Genomic DNA, 25,594 nt, shown 5'->3' on the forward strand with positions numbered 1-25,594 from the left:
TAAGACGTCTCTGTGTCATTATTTGGGAGTTGGTTGGTGGGACAGAAAAAGACTTATTACACCTGCTAGCTATTTTCCAATATTTGTTCTCTCCTTCATCATAGTGACAGAATCCTTGATGGTTAAAAGGGTAGATAACCACCAGAATAGCCTATATTATCCTGTTTTCTGCTAGTGAAGTGTCATCATGCCACTAAGTTCTGGCCAACTGAATATAAAATATAAGTAAAGGTACTATATATGCCTTCAATGTCTTTTAGAAGAGGGAAAATATTCTCTCTATCTCTTTTTCTTTATGCTTTATTTTGTCATGGTAGCTGGGCCCCTGAGAAATGTTAGGAATCATAATGAGAAAACCAAGTATTGAGGTTGGTGATATAGAAAGATAAAAGTCTGGAGCTGAGCCTGTGAGAAGTGTCCACAGTTACAGAAGAATTATCAAAACAACAACAAAACAAACAAGCAGGCCAAATGGCAAGAGCGTCATCAGCAGGGAGCCTACTATAGTCTCAAGAAGGGGTTGTCTGTGATATAATGATTCAGAGTGTTCAAAGGCTGAAAACAGCTTTTAAATTTATGTGTTGGAAGGTGTGGTAGTTTGAAAGAAAATGGGCCCCAAAGAGAGTGGCACTATTAGGAGGTCTGGCCTTGTTGGAGGAAGTGTGTCACTGTGGGGGTGGGCCTTGAGGTTTCCTATGCTCAAAATACTGCCCAGTGAGTCAGTCCACTTCCTATTGCCTGCCGGATGTAGCACTCTCAGCTGGAGTCTGCCTGCATGCCTCCATGCTCCCCATCATGATGATAATAGACTAACCTCTAAAACTGTAAGTGAGCCACTCCAATTTAATGTTTTCTTTATATGAGTTGCCATGGTCATGGTGTTTCCTCACAGCAATAAAAACCCTAACAAGACAGAAGTGTATTGATGATCTTTAAGATTGGAAAGCATGTGAGATAATCCAATGGGAAGCCATATTATCCTTCTTGGGGAGGTGGAAGGGACAGGGGTTTGAGCCAGCTGGGTCTGTGTTGATTTGATGAGCCCCTTTTTAAAGTTGACTACAATATGGACTGTAATAAAGTCTGTTTCATAGAACTATTATCATAGCACACAGAAGATGCTTAAAACAGTAAACATTTAGTGTAGACGAACAAATTGAAAGATAATCATTCTTGATGGTTTCACCCCTTCAGTCATGTAGAAGGTGAGACCAGCTGCTAAGAATAAGGAGACCAGGGTCAAACTTTTTAGGAAGTCTGACAATAGGTACATGTTTTGAATTTAGATATATTTGAGCCAATTAGTATAATTTTGAAAAAAAATTATTGAAATCCAATGATCCTCAATTTTACATTTCTAAATGTGAATAACTATTTAATAACGTATGATGAAATAACACTTAGCACAATGTTTGGGTGGTACATATAAATGGTAGTTTCAATTATTTTGATGGGAAAACTTTGAGACACGGTCTTATAAGCCTACAAGAGATTGATGAAACAGGCCAAATGGTTCCAGAAACCCTGGGATCCAAGTGAAGAAGTGTAAAGACTTCAGCTACAACATCAGCTGACCAGATTCATTTTCAAACTTCCATATAGTAGATCACAAAAGGGAAGAGTGAGTGACAGACCACAAAGAAGAAACAAGGACTAGAAATGGCTACCACTGAGGCGGGTTTGAATGATGTCTGTTCAGATCCCATAGTGAGAGAACCTATAACATACATCAGAGGAGGGCAGATTTATTTTGGCTCCAAGTTCATAGTTTTTAGTCCATAGTTACTTGCCTCCACTGTTACAAGCTGAGGCAAGGTGGAATATCACAGCAAGGAGCATGCAGCAGAGGCTAGATTTTCTTCTCATGGTACCCAGTAACCAGAGAAAGAACAGAAGAGTCTGGAAACAAGGTATCCCTTTCTAGGGCATAACTTCCAGTAATCAACGCTCCCTAATTAGACCCCATCTCCTACTTTCTGTCACTTCCCAACACTGTCATCAGATTTAGAATATATCAAAGGATTAACCCATTGGTGAGGTTAGAACCCTTGTAATATGATCACTTCCCAAAGCCCAACAGATTAAAACTAAGGCTTTAACATGAGATTTGGGAGCTGGGGGGCAGATATTGCATATTCAAACTACAACACATGGTAAAAGTCTGTTTGCAGTGATCCTTTAGGTAGCTCTGGGGAAGAGGGAATCTGGAGCAGAGATCATGAGATGACACCAGCATGTTTAGAGCACCGTGGACAGACCCTCTGTAAAAGGCAGCCTTGCTCTCCTTCTGCTCTTTCTTTAGTCTGGAGTACTTCTCCTGTCATGACAGATCACTTCATGGGTTAGACAGTGACCTGTGTTTTATTGGATGATATATTCTGTGTCTGTGGGTGGACTTTACAAATGCACATTTCATGAATAAGTTAGCTGCCAAAAGCTGCTACTGGAAGTAGATGACAGAGATGATGAGAAAAGACATTTGAAAAAGAGTAAACAAACAAAAGAGTTTGAGAACTTGATGGGCTAGACTGTCTCCTTGTGGACCGTCTTAAGTTCTATGAGGAACTTACACCATGTCTGGTGGGCTTGTGAAATCACTTAGTTTCCTTTCACACACTTCACCATCGTCTGGTCCCTGCCAGATCAGACCTCAGTCACTCACCTCCATCCTTTCTCTCCCTCAACAGCCATATAGGCCAGGAGCACTTCATCTCCGAGCACGTGTATGCTCTGTTCTCTTCTCTTAGCTGACTCTCCAGCACTCCTTCATCTTATGTAGGTCTTGACTCTAGCATCCTCCCATCAGAAAGGAGCTTTCCTGACCATCACCACTCTAACAGCACTGGGACCTGGAACAATGGAGTCTAAAAATGAGGCAGACTAATGTCTCATGCAATAGCTAAGTTTATTTAGAGCCTCAGATAATTTTTATTCTGAGCTTCAAGCAAGGCCATCATGTAAGCAAGGCTCACACAAGTTCAGGCTACATATAATTACAAGGACAAACATATAATTACAAGGACAAGCTACAGTCAATGAAATGGGTAATCAGAAGCAAACCCACTCCCATTTGCTACACCTAGGAGGGGCACAAGAGCACATTCCAAGAACAATCCTGTGCTTTGGAGGACTGACGTCACAAGACTCTTGTGCTGTTTTCTTGGCGTTTTCTCACAAGCACTCATAATTCTCCTCACACAGCTTCACTCATGGACTGTGTTCTGACACCTGACCATCAGTGCTCAAGCAGCCCACTCCTTGTGTTTTGTTTCTGTGCCAGACAACACTACTGAAGTCTCAAATGGGTATATTAATTTATCATCACCCCTCCTTCCCTGGACACAGCCTCGTTTAATGCAGAGTCTTTGCTTTCATCACCAATATTTCTCCTATAACCAGTGGATGGTTTTTAAGTATTTCTTGTGGGGAGGGTGGAGAATAAACATGAATCCCTTTTCCTACTATAGGTACAATCACCCTCTCATTTGTCAATAGAAATATGAGATAAAACAAGACAGAAAATCTGACAGCGAAACTGCAAACTCTTCACTGGTCTCTCGGTCTTGGTCAGAGTTTAAACTGATTAATAAGAAGGGTCAGTCAGCCAATTGTAGCTTCCTTCTACTGGAACATCTGCTCTGTTTGAAAGGAAAATCCACATAGAAAACTATAGACTGGGGACCCACGAGTTAGCCACAGTGCCGCAAACTGCAGATCAAGAAACATATTCCATGCCAGGCTCTATTGCTGGTTACACCCAGTCCCTCATGATCCATGAGGAGGGAGAGAGACGGCACTTATGGGTTCCAAAGACTTTAATAAGTCACTACATAAAACAGTCACTGATCAACCAGGGCTTCAGGACAGGGCCTCGGGAGCCTTGTTTCTCCTGGCAGCCCCAAATGGGGGCAGAAGCAGGGTTTGTAAGCACAAAAATCACAAACATTTGCTGCCAAGTTACAGATACAATTTTCGCAATCAGAAGTCAAAGATCAGGGACTTTCTACTGTCAACTGACACAAAATGGGGGCTTTTCATTCCAACCAATCAGATTCATGTGTTCTTTCTGTTGTTAGGAATAGCCATAATGTTTTTAGAGAACTAAGGGACATAGCAGACTATTTGTCGTCTAAGGAGGAGATTGGTCAGCCATTGGAAAGTTCTCAGCTCCCTTAGGGCTTGGGAACCTGATCTTTATTTCACCCTGCAGGTAAAATGGAGTCTGAAAATGGCAGTTCTTAGGCCAAGGTGCCTTTGTCTGCCCCCTTCATTGCTGACTAGGTAGACACCCAAGAATGTACTGAACAGCTAAGTCTCAGGGTCCTAGCTGGTAAATGAAACTAAGCAGAGCTGTCATTTCGAGGTACTTGGAGGACTAGATAATGTGACAGATCTCTCCAGTTTGTGTACTCATGGGGAAGAATTCAGAGACCCTCAGGAGGTCTTGCCTTGAGGAGCCTCCTTGGCCTGCCCCTTTGTAAGTCACTGTTGACCTACTGTTTAAGAACATGACTTCCTGGATGTGACTACCAGTGTTATGTGATACTAGCCATCAGTCCTAGGAAAACTTAGCAACTCCTCCATGCCTCAGTTTCCTCAGTTTTACTATGGCACTAGGAATAACACTGACCTCATAAAAGTGTCAGGAGATGCTTTGCTGATGCCCATGGGAGGCCTACCCCTTTCTAAGCGAATACAGAGGAGGGGTGGGTTGAAGGGGTGGTGGTGAAGGGGAGGTAGGGGGAAGGAGTGAGAGGAGAAGAGAGGGGAAGCTGCAGTTGGGATGTAAAATAAATAAATTAATTAATAAAGAAGGGTCATGAGAGCTAACCAAGCTGGTATCTGTGGGCTGGCATATCCTGACCACTGTATTGCTTATTAAATGCGAAACAAATGAGAGGCTGGAGGGATGACTCAGTCTGTCAAGCAACTGCTTAGTAAGCATGAGGCCCTGGATTCAGATCTCCAGTACATCTGTTACTCCAGCACCATGGGGGAGTGGGGCGGGGAAGAGACGAGCAGATCCCTGGAAGCTCATTGGCCAGGGAATCTAGCTGAATCAGTGAACTCCAGGTTCAATTAGAGAACCTGTCTTAAAAAGTAAGGTGGAATGGAATCAAGAGAGACATTGTGTGTTGACCTTTGACCTCCTCATGCAGGTACACATATGCACTTGTGTCCATGGGCATATATACTCGTACACACACACACACACACACACACACACACACACACACACACCACACTCATAAATATTCACCAAACAAATAATCATTGTTGAAGGGACTAAAATAATACTTTAGGTTGGTGACATTGGGTGAGGTGGGAGGTTATGTTAGAGGAAGTAGGGACAGTTGAATATTGCTTAACATTCATTGCCACCCATTGTTTCTTCGTGTCTCTTTAAGTAAGCATTTCTTGTTCTTGTTTCGGGGGTGAGGCAGTAGCTAAACTCTCTTTTTTTTCTTTGTTCTCCATTCCAGAGTTAACAGTGTGACTAGCTCCCTCCATATTTGAGACCTGGGAGGATGAACAGATACAGCGTGAATCTACAACACTCAGATAAGAGTCAGTTATAATTAGTCAAAATAAGTCAAGAGATGTTGAGAGCAATGAGGTAAGAAAGGACTGGGCAGCAGAAATCCTATGTCACTCTCCATAACTATAGAAATTCTTATGTCACAGTTTTTTTAAAGACACCTACAACCTGCACAGCAGTATACCATTTTTTTCCAGATGTTTTTACTTTATGTCATCTTTATTAAGATTTAGGTTACTCTTAATCAATACTTTAAAAATCTAAATCAAACACAAAATCTCAAACAGGTGGGGACATGGCCATCCATTGCTTTACTAGTACTTTTCCTATTAGCACATACTTAAACTTTGAATAAAAGAAAATTCCTCACTTTTGGACCAAAGTACCTCTGAGTGTCTATGTATCAATGTTGTCATCTGAAAATGGGCTTATTAGTACTCTCCATCTTATAGGGTATCATGGGATTGAACAAAGTAATAATTGTAGAGGACTTAAAATTATGTCAGACATATAGTGATTGCCTCATATATGGTTAATGTTTGCTCTTATTGATGGGAGATAGGAGAAAAATCAAAGGGAAGGGTTGAACAAATAGATACAAAAATGAGAGGAGAAAGGAAAATAATCAAATCAATACAGAAAAGACTTGTAGAGAGAATGAGCAAGAAGCAAGGTGGTGGACTCTTCTGTAAAATGATCTGTCCCCGGAGGCTGACTAAGTAGCTCTAGGACACATGGAGGACAATCAGTCACAGAGTTCACTAAGCAATGAGAACATTGAATCAGAGCATAAGACTGGAAGTCTTGGTTTTGAAAAAGCTTCTCCAGCACAAAGAAGTCATGATTCGCTGTCTCCAACTTCCTTGAACCAGTGATTCCAGGGAAAATGGAGATGTCTACATGCATTTCTCCTTCAGCCCTTGGCTGTCTCATTGCTCTGATTGCTGGGGAAGGGCAGAAAAGCAGGACCATGCCCAACACTGAATAGAAGGGACCACTCTACCAGGGACAGCAGCAGGAGGAATTTAGAACATATCTTGCCCTCAGGAAGTATCTGTGAAATAACCATAAGAGGGGAAACATAGGTACACTTAGGGTGATCCGTACCTGACTTCTTTGAAAACAAGGCCTCACTCCTTTTTTTAACTATCCCTGACAAAATGAATATCTCATCCCTGGTTTCCTTTACAGAACCCCAATAGCCTGTACTCAAGCTCAAACTGCTACCACTTTTCTTCCTGTTTAGCTTCCTTGAACCATGCCACAAACAACCAAGTCCTGTCCAGGATCTCTGTACAACAGAACTCAGACCCTTCTTAAAAAGCATGAAACACAAGTATAAAACACAGCAACAGGATTAGCTAACATATACATGATTTTGAGACAGTGTCTCACTATGTATAGAGGACTGGCCTGGAACTCAATATGTAGACCAGAATGGCCTAGAACTCCCCTGCCTCTGTTTCCCAAATGCTGGAATTAAAGATGTATACCACCATACTTGGTTAATTTTTCAAGCATATTCAGACAAACACACACACACACACACACACACACACACACACACACACACACACCCCATCACCACCACCACCATTACCATCACTACCAACAACAATAGAATAGGAATCAACAATCATTTGTCACTGACATTTCTCATATCAGTGATCTCATTTCCTCAATAAAAAGATACAGACTAACAGAATGGATATGAAAACAGGATCCATCCTGCTGCTGCATCCAAGAAAAACAACCCAACGTCAAAAATAGACATTATCTTAGGGTAAAGGGATGGAAAAAGATATTCCAAAAAGATGGACCTAAGAAACAAGCTGGTGTAGTCATTTTAGTATCAGAAAAATTAGACTTCAAATGAAAACTAATCAAAAGAGATAGGGAAGGACACTACACACTCATTAAAGGAAAAATCCACCAAGAGGACATTGCAATTGTTAACAACGATGCCCAAACACAAGGGTACCCAAGTTTGTAAAAGAAACACTACTACAGCTTAAGTCACACACTGACCCTCACAAACTGATAGTGCGAGACCTTAATACCCAACTCTCACAAACAGACAGGTCATCCAGACAAAAACTAATCAGAGAAATGATAGCACTAACACATTATAAACCAAATGGACCTAACAGATATTTACAATAAATTTCACCCAAAAGAATACACCTACTTCTCTGCACCTTATGAAGCTTTGTCCACATACTTGGATATAAAGCAAGTCCCAATAGATACAAGAAAATTGAAATAACTCCCCATATCCTATCATATCACCATAGATTAAAGCTGGATATAAAAAAACAACAAACAACCAAACCAACCAACCAAACCCAGAAGCAACAGAAAGCTTAGAAACTTATGGAAACTGAACAACTGTCTACTGAATGAAAAATAGACCAAGACAGAAATTAAGAAAGACTTTCTAGATTCCAATGAAAAATGAATACAGGCAGTGGTGGTGCATGCCTTTAATCCCAGCACTTGGGAAGCAGAGCCAGGCAGATCTCTGTGAGTTCGAGGCCAGTCTGGGCTATAGAGTGAGTTCCAGGAAAGGCACAAAGCTACACAGAGAAACCCTGTCTCGAAAAAACAAACAAACAAAAATACAAAAAAAAAAAAACAACAAAAGAAAGAAAAATGAATACACAACATAACCAAACTTAAGGGACACAATTGAAAGTGGCTCTAAAAGGCCTAAAAACAAACAAACAAACACCTGTAGAGATCTCATATTAGCAATTTAACAGCAACCTAAAAGTGCTAGAACAAAAAGAGGTAATCACCCACAAGAGGAGTAGATGGCAAGAAATAAACTTGGGGCTGAAATCAATAAAATAGAAACAAAGAGAACAATTCAAAAAAATCAATGAAACAGAGTTGGTTCTTTGAGACAATCAACAAGATAGACAAGCACTTATTCAAAATAAAAGGCAGAGCTAGAATATTCAAATTAACGAAATCAGAAATGAAAACAGGAAGCATAAAAACAGACACTTGAGGAACTCCAGATAATCAAAAGTATATTCTTAAGAAACTTGTAGAAAATACTCAATAAAATACTTGCAAACTGAACCCAAGAACATATCAAAAAGATCATCCACCACAATCAAGTAGGCTTCATCCTAGAAATGCAGGGATGGTTCAATATACAAAAACTAATAAATGTAACCCACCATATAAACAAACCGAAAGAAAAAAAAACCCTCGTGATTATCTCATTACATGCAGAATAGGCCTTTGGTAAAGTCCAATACCCCTTCATGATCCTGAAGAGAGTAGAGATACAAGGGACATATCTAAACATAATAAAAGCAGTTTTCAGCAAGCCCACAGGCAACATCAAATTAAATGGAGAGAATCTCAAAGGATTTCAACTAAAATCAGAAACAAGACAAGCTTGTCTACTTCTCCACCCCTGGGCAGTAACACCTAAAGGAGTTCAAGGGCATATAAATTGGAAAGGAAGAAGTCACAGTATCTTTATTTGCAGATGATATAGTAGTATACATAAGTGACACTAGAAATTCCACCAGGGAACTCCTACAGGTAATAAACACTTTCAGCAAAGTAGCTGGATACAGAATTAACTCATAAAAATCTGTAGCCTTCCTATAGAAATCAGGGAAACAGTATCTTTCACTATAGCCTCAAAAAATATAAAATATCTTCTTGGGTTAACTCTAACCAAGCAAGTAAAAGACTTGTATGATTAAAAACTGTAAGATGTTGAAGAAAGAAATAGATAAAAATATCAGAAGATGGAAAACTCTCCCATGGTTATGGATCAGTAGGGTTAACATAGTAAAATTATCATTCTATAAAAAGCAGTCTACAGATTCAGTGCAACCCTCATCAAAATTCCAACACAATTCTCCATAGAACTTGACAGAAGGACAATTCTCAACTTCATATGGAAAAACAAACAAACAAACAAACAAAAAAACCAGGATATCTAAAACAATCCTGAACAATAAAAGAAATTTGTGACGTCTGACCATTCCTGATTTCAAGTAATACTACAAAGATATAGTAATAAAAATAGCATGGTATTGGCATAAAAAAGACGTGTTGATCATTGAAATTGAATTGAAGACCCAGACATAAATCCACAGACCTTTGGATACGTGATTTTTGAAAAAGAAACTAAAATTATACAATGGAAAAAAGAAAGAATAGTCAACAAATGGTTCTGGTCTAATTGGATGTCTGTATGTAGAAGAATGCAAATAACTCCATACTTATCACCCTGCACAAAACTCAAGTCCAAGTGGATCAAAGACTTCAACATAAAAATCAGATATACTGAACTGATGGAAGAGAAAGTTGGGGATAACCTTGTACTCATTGGCACAGGAGAAGACTTCTTGAATGGAACATGGATAATGTAGGCACTAAGATCAACAATTAATAAATGGGACTTTATGAAACTGAGACATTTCTGTAAGGACACTTTCATTCAGACAAAACGGCAGCCTACAGAATGGTGTGGTGATATTTTATTTGTGCTCTAACAAAGCTTGCCTGGGGATCAGAGGAAAATGCCAGCCACTATTTTAAACATAGAGATCAGGTAGTGGTAGCATCCACCTTTAATCCTAACGTTCAGGAGGCAGAGATTATTCCAGATCTCTGTGAGTTCAAGACCACACTGGGAACAGAGCCAGGCTTGGTGGCACACTCCTTGAATCCTAGCACTAGTTAACCATAGAGGTCTGGAGGTCTGTATAGACAGACAAGAAGTGACAGAGCTTGGCGGAAAGAGGAAATGATGTAGCTGGGTGGAGAGAGGAAGTAAGATGTCAGGGCACAGAAAGGTATATAGGCGTGAGTATACAGGAAGTAGCTTGCTTGTGCTGAGGATTTCCTAGCGGTAAGAACTTGTGGCTGGCTTGTTCTGTCCCACTGATCTTTCAGCTTTCACTTCAATATCTTGCTCTGAGTTTTTTATTAGTAAGACTGTTTAGCAATTCATGTTATAGTGTGGGAAAAGACTTTTAGCAACTTATCATTTAATAGAGAACTAATATCTAAAATATATAAAGAACTCAAGAAACCAGATATCAGAAAACCAAATAATCCAGTTTAAAAAATGGGATACAGATCTAAACAGGGAATTCTCCATAGAGAAAACTCAAATGACTGAAAAACTCTTAAAGAATTGTTCAATATCCTTAGTCATCAGTAAAATGCAAATCAAAACTATTTTGAGATTCCACCTTACATCTGTCATAATGGCTAAGATCAATAATACTAGTGACAGCTGTTGTTGGAGAGGATATGGAATAAAGGGAATGCTCATCCATTGCTGGTGGGAGTGCCAACTTAAACAGCCATTATGGCAGCTCTTTAGAAAGTTGGGAATCTATCTACCTCAAGATCCATTTGGGATGTGGGATGTTCTGTATGTCAAATATGTTGCTCTGATTGGTTAGTAAATAAAACACTGATTGGCCAGTAGCCAGGCAGGAAGGATAGGCAGGACAAGCAGAGAAGAGAATTCTGGGAAGTGGAAGGCTGAGTCAGAGAGACACTGCCAGCCGCCATCATGACAAGCAGCAAGTGAAGATGCCGGTAGGCCACGAGCCACGTGGCAAGGTATAGATTTATAGAAATGGATTAATTTAAGATATAAGAACAGTTAGCAAGAAGCCTGGTACGGCCATACAGTTTGTAAGCAATATAAGTCTCTGTGTTTACTTGGTTGGATCTGAGTGGCTGTGGGACTGGCGGGCGAGAGAGATTTGTCCTGACTGTGGGCCAGGCAGGAAAACTCTAGCTACATACTGCTCTTGGTCATATACCCAAAAGATGCTTCATATTATTACAGGGATACCTGCTCAACCATGTTTATTGCTGTTCTATTCATAATAGCCCAAAACTAGAAACCACCTAGATGTCCCTTAACAGAAAAATGAATAAAGAAATTATGGTACATTTTCACAATGGAGTATTTCTTAGCTTTAAAAAAAACTTGACTTCATGAAATTTATATACAAATGGATGGAACTAGAAAAAAGTCATTCTGAGTGAGGTAACCCAGAAAGATATAAGGTATGCATTTACTTATATGTGGATATTAGTCATTCAATAAATGATTACCAACCTACAATCGACAGACCCAGAGAGGTTAGGTACAGAGGAAGGTAAAAGAGCGGGACACATGAATCTCTCTGGGAGGAGGAAAATAAAATAGATTTTATGGGTGGACTGGGTACAGAGTTGGGACAGAAACAGGAGAGGAGGATCCATTGGGAAGGGGGAAGGGAGATTGGGTTGAGGAAGGGAATGCAGGGAGGGACAGCTAGAACTGAGGGGCATTTGAGGGATAACATGGAAATCTAGTGCAGTGGAAACTTTCTAAAATGTATGAAGGTAATCCTAATGAGGCCTCCTGATAATTGGGGAGACAGGGTCCCGGCTGGCCATCTCTTGTCACCAAATGCGGCTTCCAGTACTATGACTGGGTTTCCTTTAGTTGAGTTGTTGGACTAGAGAGTCCCATGGAAATCCCTAAATGACCCAGGCTATTGTTAAGACAAGGGTTTGCTCTCCACAAACTGATAGTGGGGCCCCATTTTGGAGGATAACACCAACACAACTCAGCTAGGAGAAACCTAGCTGGTGCCTATGTGGAGCCTTTACCCCTATATTCTAGTGTCTCTGGTATAGGAAGGGACTCTGCAGGTACCAAAAGAGAAAGTAAACACTGACACAGCCTCAAAACCTTTGGCCTACAACCTGTCCTGCATGAAGGATGTGCCAGGGCAATGGTGGCAGAGAACTTGTGGGAGTAGCCAACCAATGTCTGATTTGACTTAAAGCACATTCCATGAGATGGAGCCCATACTGACCACTGCTTGTGTGACCCAGAAACTAGATAGCCCAGAGACCTAGGGTAAAACCAAACACTACTTGTCTTAAAAAAAAAAAAACAATAAGATGACTCTTAATGATATTCTGCTCTACTCATAGATAAGTGCCTTTCTTAACCTTCATCAGATAAGCTTCCTCCTGTGGCAGACAGGAACAGATGCAGAGACCCACAACCAGACATTATGAGGAGAGAGAGTTCTTGGAACACACACACAGTTCTAAATGGGAAGTCTCCATCAAATCCCTCCCCTTAGAGCACAGGGAACCCCACGGAGTAGGAGGCAGAAAGAGTATAAGTGACAGAGGTGATAGAGGACACCAGGAGAACAAGGCTCATATGAGCTCACAGAGACGGATGCAGTGAGCACAGGGTCTTCATGGGGCTGCACCGAGTCCTCTGCATATATTCTCTAGCTTTCAGCTTAGTCTTTTTTACAGGACTCCTGTGTGTTGAACTAATGGATCTGATTCTTATATCTGCTCTTGGGCTCTTTCCCTTCTCTTGGGTTGCATTGTCCGGCCTCAGTGAGATGGCTTTTGTTTCCTCCTATTATATTTTATTTCGTAATGTTTGTTTGCTATCGTTAGAAGCCTGGTCTTTTCTCACAAGAGACAAAAAGGGAGTGGATCTGGAGGGGAGGGGAGTCAGGGAGGAACTGGAAGGAGTTTAGAGAGGGGAAACTGTAATCAGGACATATTGTATGAGCAAAGCATCTATTTTCAATAAATGGGAAAAAAAGAAAATAAAAAGAAGCATTGGTTCTCCAGTAACTGATGGAAGCAGATGCAGAGATCCACAGCCAAACACCAGGCTGAGCTCCGGGAGTCCAGTTGAAGAGAGAGAAGAGGGATTATATGAGCAAGGGGTATCAAGATCATGATGGGGAAACCTACAGAGACAACCAAAGCAAACTAGTGGGAACTCATGAAATTTAGACCAACAGCTGTGGAGCCTGCATGGGACTAGACTAGGCCCTCTGCATAAGCGAGACTGTGTGTAGTTTGATCTGCATAAGGGGACCCCTGGCAGTAGGATCAGGACCCATCCCTGGTGCATGAGCTGGCCTTTTGGACCCCACTACCTGTTGTAGGACACCTTGCACAGCCTTGATGCAGGGGCAGGGGCTTGGACCTGCCTCTACTGAATGTACCAGGGAGGCCTTACCTTCTTATAGGAGGGAATGGGGAGTGGAATGGAAGGCTGGAGGGGTGGGAGGAGAGAATAGGGGGAATCTGTGATTGGTATGTAAAATTAATAATAAAATTTCTTAATAAAAAAACAAGAAGCATTGGTTCTTATCTTACTTGCTATAGTGTTCCATTATATGATTCTGGTGCCTAGCATTAACTAATTAACTATCCAACAAAACATTTATTAACTGCCTACTATGTCCCAGACATTTTATGGAGACAAGACCAGCTAAGGTGAGAGGATTAAATAAAGAGATGGAAATGCAAAAGAAAAATCAAACTGAAATGACACTGGAAATGAAAGACTTATGTCAAATAAATAGTTTGATGGAAAGACTCACCAACAAATTGGATCATGGGGAGGAGGAGAGAGTATCAGGAATCAAAGGCATAGTTAGGAACTGAACTATCAAGTGGAAGGTGATTGGTTTATTGGTTTAATGAAATAAAGCACATAGTTTGGATCTTAAGTTCTTCCTGTAGTTAAATGTTGTGAATATAATACAAATAGCAACTCAGGATGTGCTGCTGAAAATAGATCAAAGGCACATGTCAATGCCTTCTCAAGCATAATTTCTAAAATTTTATGGGGAAAGGAGGAGTTAATTCTAACAAAGTTCAGAACTTACAGGTTTGCAGGCAAAGGAACCAGATCCACAGGGGGTGCTGAGCCATCTCCGGCAGGCTGGAGTCTTCTCGAGGAGAAGTCTAGGAGACTCTATTTCACGTATGGTGTTTCCGGAAGCTTGAGAGAGGAAGTGTGAGCTGATTAAGAGGCGTTTGCTCTTGCTCTGCTTACTAGTGTTTTCCACTGCATGACTCCAGTGCCCACTAGCCTATTAACTGTTAATTAATTAATTATTCAACAGTAATAAAGTAATTGACTGCTTTCCTTTTGTGGTTTTTTTTTCCTTTTTGGAGGGATCGATAATTACACAGGAAATTTCAATAAATGGTGATATGCGTTGCAGCAGCAAGAAAAACAAGGACCTCTGAGACTGGAGGCCCCTACTCCAGGCTAGGGTGAGTTAGAGATTTCTGAAAGGAATTGACAATTTAGCTGAGACAAATATGCAGAATGAATTAGCATTATTAGTCAAAGGGTTAATTATATTTTGAATCACAAGAATAAATTGTCCATAAGCACTGTATCCCTCCCACTGACCCACCATCACCTAGGTAAGTTAACTCCCCAACTCATGAATGGGCATCAATTGTCTCTAAGACTGAATTACATGTAGCACTTAGTGAGACAAGACCAGCTAAGCTGAGAGAACACCAAGGCCCAGTCTGAACGCTCAGTGTAGGTGTGCCAAACTCATTTCAAAAGGCAGACACACATTTCCAGATGGCAAGCCAGAGTTAGAGCCAAGGCTAGATCTAAAGTCAGCCAGAGCCAAACAAGATCTAGAGTAGAAGCCAGAGCCAGAGTGTAAACAAATTCAACCCCAGAGCTGGTCCAGACAGGTGCTCACCATTAGAGAGCACAGGAAGGAATGCTGAGTGCCCGAGGAACTCCAAGCTGCAAGACAGGTTTCTAGGAACCAGGAAAGGAACATGAGAGATGACAGATCATCTCCAGCAATAAATGGACCTACTCCTTGTAGTGACTATTATTGAAGATGGTATCCCACTTTCAGAATAGGATCAGAGAGACAGAGCTTAGTACCCTAAGCACAGAGGGAAATGATAACTTTTCTATAACCTAATCCCTCTGAAACACTGCAAACCTCATTAAAACAAGAAAAGTGACCTAAGAGAAATTAAGTCTGACACTGGACCTGGAAGCTCCAGTGCAAAATCACCAATAACATGAAAAATCAAGACAACTTATCTTGTGCTGGAGAGATGGCTCAGTGGTTAGGGCTGCCTGCTCTTCCAGAGGATCTGTGTTTGATTCCCAGAACCTACAACTGTCTGTAACTCCTATTTCAGGGGATCAAACACTGTTCTTTGGCCTCTGAAGGCAGTGCACACATGTGATGCACACACACACACACACACACACACACACACACCTAGAAAATAAGGGGCAAAAATCCTGTTTCTTCTTTAAACTACACACCCCAGAGTAGTGACTCCTGATCAAAGTGACTTAGAAATAATTTTTAATAGAATCATTATGAATATGTTCTCATTTCCTTGACATATTCAAAGAAGTGAAAACCTATTTAAAGAAATGAAAGTGGATATAAATAAATAGCTTAAGGAAATAAGGAAGCTAATGTCAGATATGAAAGTGGGATTAAAGAAAGAGATAGAAAAACCAAACTGAAATGATGCTGGAAATGAAAAACTTAAGTGAAATAAATAATGCAGTGGAAAGCCTCACCAACTATTGATCCTGGGGGAAGAGAGAGTGGCAGGGATTGGAGGCACAGTAAGGAATTGAGATATTAAGTCAAAGTTAATGATTGGTGTTTAATAAAATAAGTGTGTGGAATGTATGATATCCTTAGGACACCACGGAAAGTCCAAATTTATGAATTGTGGCTTAGAGGATGTTGAATTCCACGCCAAAGTTGTTGAAAATATTTTCTACATAATTGTAGTAAAAATATTTCCACCTTAAGGGAAACAGAGGTCCATCTATGTACAAAAGGTACATAAAACACCAAATAGGTATGACTAGAAAAAAAGTCTCCTCCATGTTAGATCATGGTTAAAACACTCAAATAGACAACAATTCAATTGTATTGAAAGCTGCAATACACTAAAGACATTGAAGAAGACACTAGGAGATGGAAAACCTCCTCACGTTCATAAATTGGAAGAGTTAATATTGTGAAAATGACCATTTCCCTCAAACCAATCGACAGATTTTCAGTGCAATCTCCATCAAAATTCCAACTTTATTTTCTATATTAATGGAAAAGCAATCTTAAAATTCATACGGAAGCGCAAAAGACTCTGGATAGGCAAAACGATTCTGGATAAGAATGATAGAGGGTGGATGGGGAGGGGCTTGTGAGCCCTCCTCCCCAGCTGAGGAGCCAGTGACAATTCATGACTGCTGCAGAAAGGACGGCTATTTTTCTTTGGGAGTGTGGCCACTGGTAAGTTGTCCATGCTCCAGTGTGTAGCTCCACATTCATGCATTTCTGTTCCACATTCATGCTTATCTGAGCAGCACTAATTGGATTCAGTGGATATCTGTGTCTATATCTATCTATCTATCTATCTATCTATCTATCTATCTATCTATCTATCTATCTATGTGTGTTCATATTTGTTGGGGTTTGGCGGTCAGCAGGTTTAGGGAGAGTTGGAAGGGGATGATTGTATACATGCATGACATTCTCAAAGAATAAATTTTAAAAAATTAAAAAAATTTTTTTAAAAGAAGAATGTCAAGGGTCTCAGCCTACCTGATTTCAGGTTATACTGAAGAGTCATAGTAGTAAAAACTGCAGAATGGTACTAGTACAAAAACAGACATATAGATATTTGGGATTAAACTGAGAACCTGTCTTAGTTAGGGTTTCTATTGCTATGAAGAGACACCATGACCATTGCAACTCTTATAAAAGAAAACATTTAATGCGATGGCTTACAGTTTCAGAAATTTAATCCATGGTGGCATGCATGGTGCTGGAGGAGTTGAGAGTTTTACACTTTGATATATAGGCAACAGGAAGTGGTCTGAGGCACTGGGGGGCATGGTTTGAGCATATATGAGACCTCAAAGCCCATCTCTACAGTGACACACTTCCTCCAAGAAGACCACACCCACCCCAACAAGACCACACCTCCTAATAGTGCCTCTCTCCCTTTGGGGGCCATTTTCTTTTGAACTACCATAGAATCCATAATACAAGCTCTCCCAATTATACTCACCTGAGTTTTGATAAGCAGGTAAGCAGAGCTGGGAAAATCATTTATCTACAAAGAGAAGAGTGGAACTAGATCCACAGCTCTCACCCTGTATAGAAATCAACTCCAAATGGATCAAAGTTCATATGTGACACTTTAAACTGGAACTGCCAGAAGAGAATGTAGGGAAAATACTACAAGATACAGGCGTAGGCAAGGGCTTTCTGGATAGGACTCTAGTCGCTCAGGAAATACGATCAACAACTGACAAACCGGACTTCATGAAATTAAAAATCTTCTGTATAGCAAAGACAACAGTTTATTGAGTGAAGAGGCAGCCTAAAGAATGGGAAGAAGTTTTTGCAGCCTGTATATCTGAACAGGAGATTGATATTTGTAATATACAAATAATTTAAAAAGCAAAATAATAAGGAAACAATTCAATCCAAAAAGCTGGCTTAGTTTTTAAACTTGAAAAAAAGAAATACAAATAGCCAATACATGCTTTAAAAATGTGATCAATATCCTTATCCATGAGGGAAATGCAGACTAGAATGACTGGCATTACATTGGAACGGCTTTTGTTAAGAACACAGATGATAGAAAATGCTGGCTAGGATGTGGAAAAATGAATCCTTCTTCACGGTTGGTAGGAGTGTAAACTGGTGCAGCCATTATGAAAATCATTGTGGATTCCTCGGAAAGCTAGAGATAGGATCTACCACATGATCTGCTATTAGGCACACACCCAAAGGACTCTATATCTCACCACAGAGATACTTGTTCATCCATGTTTATTGCTGCTAGATTCACAACTACAAGGAAGTGGAATCCGCCTTGATGCCTATGGACTTATGAATAGATAAAGAAAATATGATGTATATACACAAAGAAACTGAAGTGATGCAAATTTCAAGGAAATGTATAGAACTGGAAAAAACTATAGTAAGACAAGTATCCTAGGCTCAGAAGGACTGCTACTTAATGTTTTCTCAAATACACAGTTTCTAGTTTCTATTTTTACAAATTGCATTTTTGTGGGAGTGAGTGTATATAGAGATCAGAAAACTAGAAAGGGGCCCAGGAGACTGGGAAAGAGAGATTTTAAAGGACATGGGGTAGTAGGACACAGATACGAAAACGGAAGGGAAATAGTGGGGGTGGAATGTTTAAAGTAGGGAGATGGGGACAGCGAGATGAAGAGACAAGAGTCAACTAAAATCAACAATGTGTGAAAAATTCATTAAGAAAATCTGGTCAGGTGGTGGTGGCACATACCTTTAATCCCAGTACTCGGGAGACAGAGGCAGGTGGATCTCTGTGAGTTCAAGGCCAATCTGGTCTACAGAGCGAGTTCCAGGATAGGCTCCAAAGCTACACAGAGTAAACACGTCACAAAAAAAAAGAAAAAAAAATCTGATACTTGGAAAGCTAAATTTAAAAAAATAATAAGAAAAAGAGATTGATGAAGCTGGAGAGATCACTTAGCAATCATGCACACCTGTTACTTTTGCAGAGGATCACAGACTGATTCCGAGCACCTACATGGCCTCACAACCATCTGTAACTCTAGTTCCAGGGGATCAGACACTCTGTGACTTCCATGGCATCTGAATGAAAATCCCAGTGCCAGGGGTGGGCTGATTCCTGACAGGTTGGTCTGGAGGCTCCTGAGGACCTTCAAACAATATAGACAATTTCTACCAGTGTTGGTTGCACACTAGAGCTACACAGTAAGATATTATTGCTGAAGAGGCCACATACTGTAGTCACAGAACAAAGGAAAATAAAGCTGGAATTAGGGTGGAAACCTCCTCTGTCTTGTCTAGCCCTCATAATGCTGGAAGGTGCTGATGGGTACAAATTGTCATAAACAGTCTTATTCAACCGGGGACCCTGAATGCACACTAGTGACCAGCCAGGAAAAATGTGTCCCTTGGTGCCATGGTGGCAAGTCTGTCATGCATGAAACACCCACTTTAAGATTGGATTTGAGTTTCACTCCCAAGGAGAAAACCTGCATCTAATACTATTAACATTTCCAAAAGCCTTTGGCTGGAGGGTCATAGGCCTTAGCAGAGAAGCTACTGCTATTGTTTAGTAAATGGACATCACGTGTCCCTTGAATTACCTCCTAAATGTCTATGTTTAGGTCCATAGGATTGTGGTACTGTACTCTTTGCTTTAGTTAGAAGAATTCTTTTTGCAGTGGGCTGTGGCAACTTCAGAAACTGATCAACTGTTGAGAAGTGACTCAGCCATAATTGAGGCATCTATATCATCTCCTCTAAGGCCCAGGGAACATTGCTGGAGGAAGGGTTAGAAAGGCTGTATGAGCCAGAGGAAGAGCAGGTGTGTTATGGAATGTTGACCTCCAGGCATGATGTGAATTCTACACTTTTGAACTCTAAGCAGCTGTGATTTTCTGCACAAGATGTACATCAGATTGGGCCCATTAATATCCTGTCATGGAGTATGGATGGGATCAGAAGGCAAACCCTTCTCTGGAAATTATACACAGTGAATGGTTTACAGGGAAGGAAGAGACATTTTTTTTCAATGATATAGCCATTTATTGTGATTTCTTTTATTGTTTTATTAAAAACAAAACTCGGGAGTAAATATAAGGGAATAAACCTGAAAGATCCACCGAGTGACAGAGACACAATCACCTGCCCTCTACTACACTTCCCGGATTGAAAAGCCTGAGCAACCCTTCGGCTTCTCCTCTTCCCCCTTCTATCATCACTGAATCAACCAGGAAACACTATGGTCCACTCTGGCCAGCTGATATGGACTCCACACTCCGAACCGAGGTCGAACTCTATTGGTGGTCTTGGAGCAATCAAAACAAACAAATCTCCCCAACAGCCAGTAGTAAGGCACTCTCACCCATATTCTTATAAACAACCTTAATGAAACTCACTGGGAGAGGAAAAAAAAAGACATCAAAGACTAAGGAGAACTTAGTAAGAGGAGAAAGGGGATCAGTGGGGGTGGGGGGATGAGATGTTAATAGGGGAGTGATTGTGGTCAAAATTTATCATATGTATACATGAAAAGTCAATGAAATCATTATATATATATACATATATATATATATATATATAAATTATATATGCTGTGGGATGTTCTGTATGTCAAATGTGTTGCTCTGATTGGTTAATAAATAAAACACTGATTGGCCAGTAGCCAGGCAGGAAGGATAGGCAGGACAAGAGGAGAAGAGAATTGGGGAAGTGGAAGGCTGAGGCAGAGAGATACTGCAGCCGCCGCCATGACAAGGAAGATGTAAGCTACCAGTAAGCCACGAGCCGCATGGCAAAGTATAGATTAATAGAAATGGGTTAATTTAAGATATAAGAGCAGTTAACAAGAAGCCTGAACCATTAGGCCAAACGGTTTAAATAATATAAGCATCTGTGTGTTTATTTTATAAGTGGGCTGTCAGACTGCTGGGGCTTGGCAGGACCCAAAGAGAAAACTCTATAGCTACATATATATTACATATATATATATATATATATATTTCTGTTCTAGGCTAGGCTAGCCTGGTCTACATAGTGAGTTCCAGGACAGCCAGCCAAGGACACATAGTGATACCATGGAGAGACAAACACACACACACACACACACACACACACACACACACACAGAATAAAAATTAGAAAAGAAGAGATTAAACTATTTCTATTTGCAAATAATATGATTCTATACTTAAAAGAGCCTACAGACAAACCACCAGAAAATGTTTGGATCTTAAACACTTTTAGTAAAGTAGTAGGATACAAAATCAGTATACAAAAAAAAAAAACAGTGTCTTTTATACATGCCAATAACAAACCTACTGAGAAAGGAATTAGGAAAAGTATCCCACTAACAATAGCTTATAAAATACATCTAGGAATAAATTTAACCACTGAAGTGAAAGACCTCTACAAGGAAAATTTGAAGACACTGGGAAAAGAAATTGAAGAAGACATCGGATTATAGAAAGACCTGCCATGCTCATGGGTTAGCAGAATTAATAATTGTGCTTATAGTTATACTGCCAAGAATAATCGCAAATTCACACAATTTCCACAAACAGCTCAACAATATTTTTATTCACATAACTTGATAAAACAGTGGGCTAAAACTTGGAAACGTAAAAGATCAGTCAGTGTAATTCTAAACAGAAAGAATACAGCCTGAATTCTCTCATTACCCTACTTCCAACTACTACAGTGTTATAGTGACAAAGGCAGCATGGTATTGAGACAAAAACAGATGGGAAGACCGGTGGAGTGTAATAAAAGACACAGAGATAAACCATACATCTATGGTCACTTAATCTTTGTTGAAGGTGTCAAAAGCATCCAGGTTTTGTTCGTCTCAAAAAATTTAATTCACACAACCAATAGCAATGTGTGCTGGCTTGTTTTTTATGTCAACTTGACACAAGCTAGCATCAGAAAGGAGGGAACTGCAATTGAGGAAATACCTCCATAAGACACAGCTGAAAGGCATTTTCTTAATTAGTGATTGAAGGGGAAGGGTCCAGCCCTTTGTGGGTGGTGTTAACTTTAGCCTGGTAGTCCCAGGTTGCTGTGGGAAGTTCTGTATGGCAAATGTGTTGCTAATTAGTCGATAAATAAAACACTGATTGGCCATTGGCTAGGCAGGTAGTATAGGCGGGACAAGGAGGAGAATAAAGCTGGGAAGTGGAAGGCTGAGTCAGAGAGACACTGCCAGCCGCCACAATGAGAAACAGCTTGTGAAGATGCCAGTAAGCCACAAGCCATGTGGCAAGGTATAGATTAATGGAAATGGATTAATTTAAGATATAAGAACAGTTAGCAAGAAGCCTGCCACGGCCATACAGTTTGAAAGCAACATAAGTCTCTGTGTTTACTTGGTCGGGTCTGAGCGGCTGTGGGACTGGCAGGTGATAGAGATTTGTCCTGACTGTGGGCCAGGCAGGAAAACTCTAGCTACAAATGGCATCCAACGTGGTGGCAAGAGTTTCCACCTAAAACCTGAGAAAAGATTCTAAAATGGAGCTAAAAATAGTTCCTAATTGTCTCTCTCAAATGAGCAGCAGCTGCCGGTTTGAGATACTGGTGGATTTCTGGTGTGCGCGCTCGACCTGCAGTTTGGCGGGAATGAGGCCTCTGCAAGTGGCACATTAAGCTGCGTGGTGGATTTAGCCTTTGCAGGTACAAAAAAAAAAAAAAAAAGAGGTTTCTGGGCTACACGCTGCTTGGATAAAAGCATAGACCCACGATAGCTCCCAGAGCTGGTGGTAAAGGTAACCATGTTGGGAAGCTGAGGTGGGCGGAGCCAGCAGTCAAAGCTGCTGCAGTTTAAAGCAACAGATTCACAATAAGACAGATTCAGGTGTAATAGTTTACAATGTGTGTAAAAATGTACGTAGGCTTGAAAGAGAAAGAAAAAGGAATGTATACAGTTATATAAAGAGATAAATAGTTTTTAAAAATAAAGTCTTTAAAGAGACAGTAAAGGTAGTATAAAAAAAGCCACGTAAAAATGGATATTACACAGAGAATCTGGATTGTGTTGTCTTTGGGATTTTTAACTGCAGAAAAACATTTGATTGTAAAAGCTGTTGAGTTATGCCAAAATGTATATTTTAAAGATACCTTGACTTCAAAATTTGGATATAAGGATATGTTACTTTGGAAAAGAGTCTTTGCTTTTGTTCCCACAGAAAGCCAGAGGCTATGGATTTGTTCAAGATTAAGATACATCAGGTTTGACCAGCCAAGACCCCCTGAAAGGTCTCCGATGACACCATGGCCCAGATGATCCAACATCCAGAATGATTTGAAGGCAACTGGCTCAGAAGATACACCCTCATGGACTATTCCATAATCCTAAAATTTTCTTTGTATCCCCATAAGATACAGCACCCCTCTCCAGCAGGAAGTAGTAAGAGAAGCTACGCCCAAATCCCCAAATTATATGTAATTTTACTTTGTTAAGGTTAAAACCTTCCTTTTTGAAAAAAAAAAAGGGGGAAGTGCTGTGGGAAGTTCTGTATGTCAAATGTGTTGCTAATTAGTTGATAAATAAAACACTGATTGGCCATTGGCTAGGCAGGAAGTGTAGGCGGGACAAGGAGGAGAATAAAGCTGGGAAGTGGAAGGCTGAGTCAGAGAGACACTGCCAGCCGCCACAATGAGAAACAGCTTGTGAAGATGCCGGTAAGCCACAAGTCACGTGGCAAAGCATAGATTTATAGAAGTGGATTAATTTAAGATATAAGAACAGTTAGCAAGAAGCCTGCCACGGCCATACAGTTTGAAAGCAACATAAATCTCTGTGTTTACTTGGTCGGGTCTGAGCGGCTGTGGGACTGGCAGGTGATAGAGATTTGTCCTGACTGTGGGCCAGGCAGGAAAACTCTAGCTACACCAGGTTCTATAAGAAAGCAGGCTGAGCAAGCCACGATGAGCAAGGTAGTGTATCCTTCTATGGCCTCTGCATCAGCTCCTGCCTCCAGGTTCCTGCCCTGTCCGAGTGACTATCTTTATTTCCTTCAGTGATGGACTGCAATGTAGAAGTGTAAGCCAAATAAACCATTTCATCCCCAATTTACTTTTGGTCATGGTATTTCATCACAGCAATAAAAATCCTAACCAGGACACAGTGACAGTAGTATTTATCATTGAAAAAGTCTGTAGGGTCTCCCTGGCCAATAACTCCTAGAGGCAACCCACCATTAGTTCTGGGCTTTTCATTTAACAACCTTATAGCTTTTGGGAGCCTCTTTTCCAACCCATGTAGGATACCTTTAAAATAATACATACAAAACAACTCCTTTTTATTTTTATTTTTTTTAGATATTTCTTTTAATTTTGTCAGACACTCAGAAGTTAGCATAAAAACAACAACAACAAAGAAAAACAAAACAACCACCACCACCACCACAACAACAAAAAACCCACCCCAAACTCATGTAATAATACCTCTTAACAGACGGTGAACGGGTTCTCCAGAACTCCACACTAGTTCATCTGAATCATCAGTTGATAGGAGTTAGCAGCTAAGGTAAAATGTTAGCAAGCTCCGATACAGAAGGAAGATTTATCCCTTCCACAGCGGTCTGGTTTCCTCTTCCCGGCGCATCTCTGTGGTGCATTTCCTCCTCCTCCTCTCCTGGGAACAGCTTGAGCAGTTTGGGTCAGGACTAAGGAGGAACAGCGGGGTTTCCTACCACAGTTGTACGTGCCTGGGTCTGATAGGCTCTTGGTCAGAACTGTCCCTGTAGGCACTCCAGTTATCTCTCCGTCAGCCACATCTGACTTCTGGGAAGTTCTAGGCCAGGCAAACAATTTCTACCCCCAGCCTATTTTTTTTTTCTGGTAGGAGAAAGATGTACACAATTTAATTTACTCAGGGAAATTATTGTCCTCCCTCAGGACAAGCTTAGCCCTTTTGTGTTGTTTAAATACTTATGTCTTCTATTAATACAACTTTTTTTTTCATCTTTTTTTGGTAGGAACTTGGTTCAACACAAATCTTGCATATTTGTCTTCAGGTGACATGGAAAGACCTCTCTCTCTCTCTCTCTCTCTCTCTCTCTCTCTCTCTCTCTCCTCTTTCTTTCTCTTTCCTTATTTGTTCTAGATTAGCACTTTATAAACATAATTTACATGCCAGTCTAAGTCATTTAGATCCACCAATCCTCTCCTAACTCATAAAATCCATGTTCCATATGGGGCTCATCAGGCTACTGAAGCACTTCTCTAGTCCAGAGGGCTCTGGGAACCCCCTTTCTTAATTCTCTGCTAAACAATGTCCTAGACTGGGCATCATGCACCACCTCTAGCATGGTTAGTTTCTTTCTTATCACTTACCTCAGTTTACCCTCACCACTGTCTGACTCTTCCCATAGGTTCCCAGGATCCCAGAATGGGCTCTTACAGATGTGGTAAGTGTTCTCTTTCCTTTCAGTGGGTGCAGAGTTACTTATAGATGCATGGATGACTGACTCAAAGGCAGCTGAATCAGAGAGCACCCACCCAGCCTAAGCAATGATGTCAAAGCTGCATCCCTAGAGCTCCATATATGACTTGCATCTAGTGCCACAGGTGAGAGTCTACCCCCTCAGTAGTAGTGTATTGTTTCTACAAGCCAGGGGGAAAGGTCTCGTGGATC

At 40.6% G+C, this 25,594-nt stretch overlaps 1 protein-coding gene across 1 annotated transcript in view; it reads right to left on the bottom strand.

Moving 5' to 3' along the window:
* The window catches only part of Cd84 (CD84 molecule), a 43,829-nt gene extending 29,494 nt beyond the window's left edge, over window positions 1–14,335 (bottom strand). Inside the window, exon 1 of the mRNA XM_059280349.1 lies at window positions 14,248–14,335. Coding sequence (XP_059136332.1) covers window positions 14,248–14,293 — 46 coding nt within the window. The 5' untranslated portion in view covers window positions 14,294–14,335. The remainder of the gene's footprint in view (window positions 1–14,247) is intronic.
* Between the last annotated feature and the right edge of the window lie 11,259 nt (window positions 14,336–25,594).

This window comes from Peromyscus eremicus, chromosome 15 (genome assembly GCF_949786415.1).
Source record: "Peromyscus eremicus chromosome 15, PerEre_H2_v1, whole genome shotgun sequence".
Classification (NCBI taxonomy): Eukaryota; Metazoa; Chordata; class Mammalia; order Rodentia; family Cricetidae; genus Peromyscus; species Peromyscus eremicus.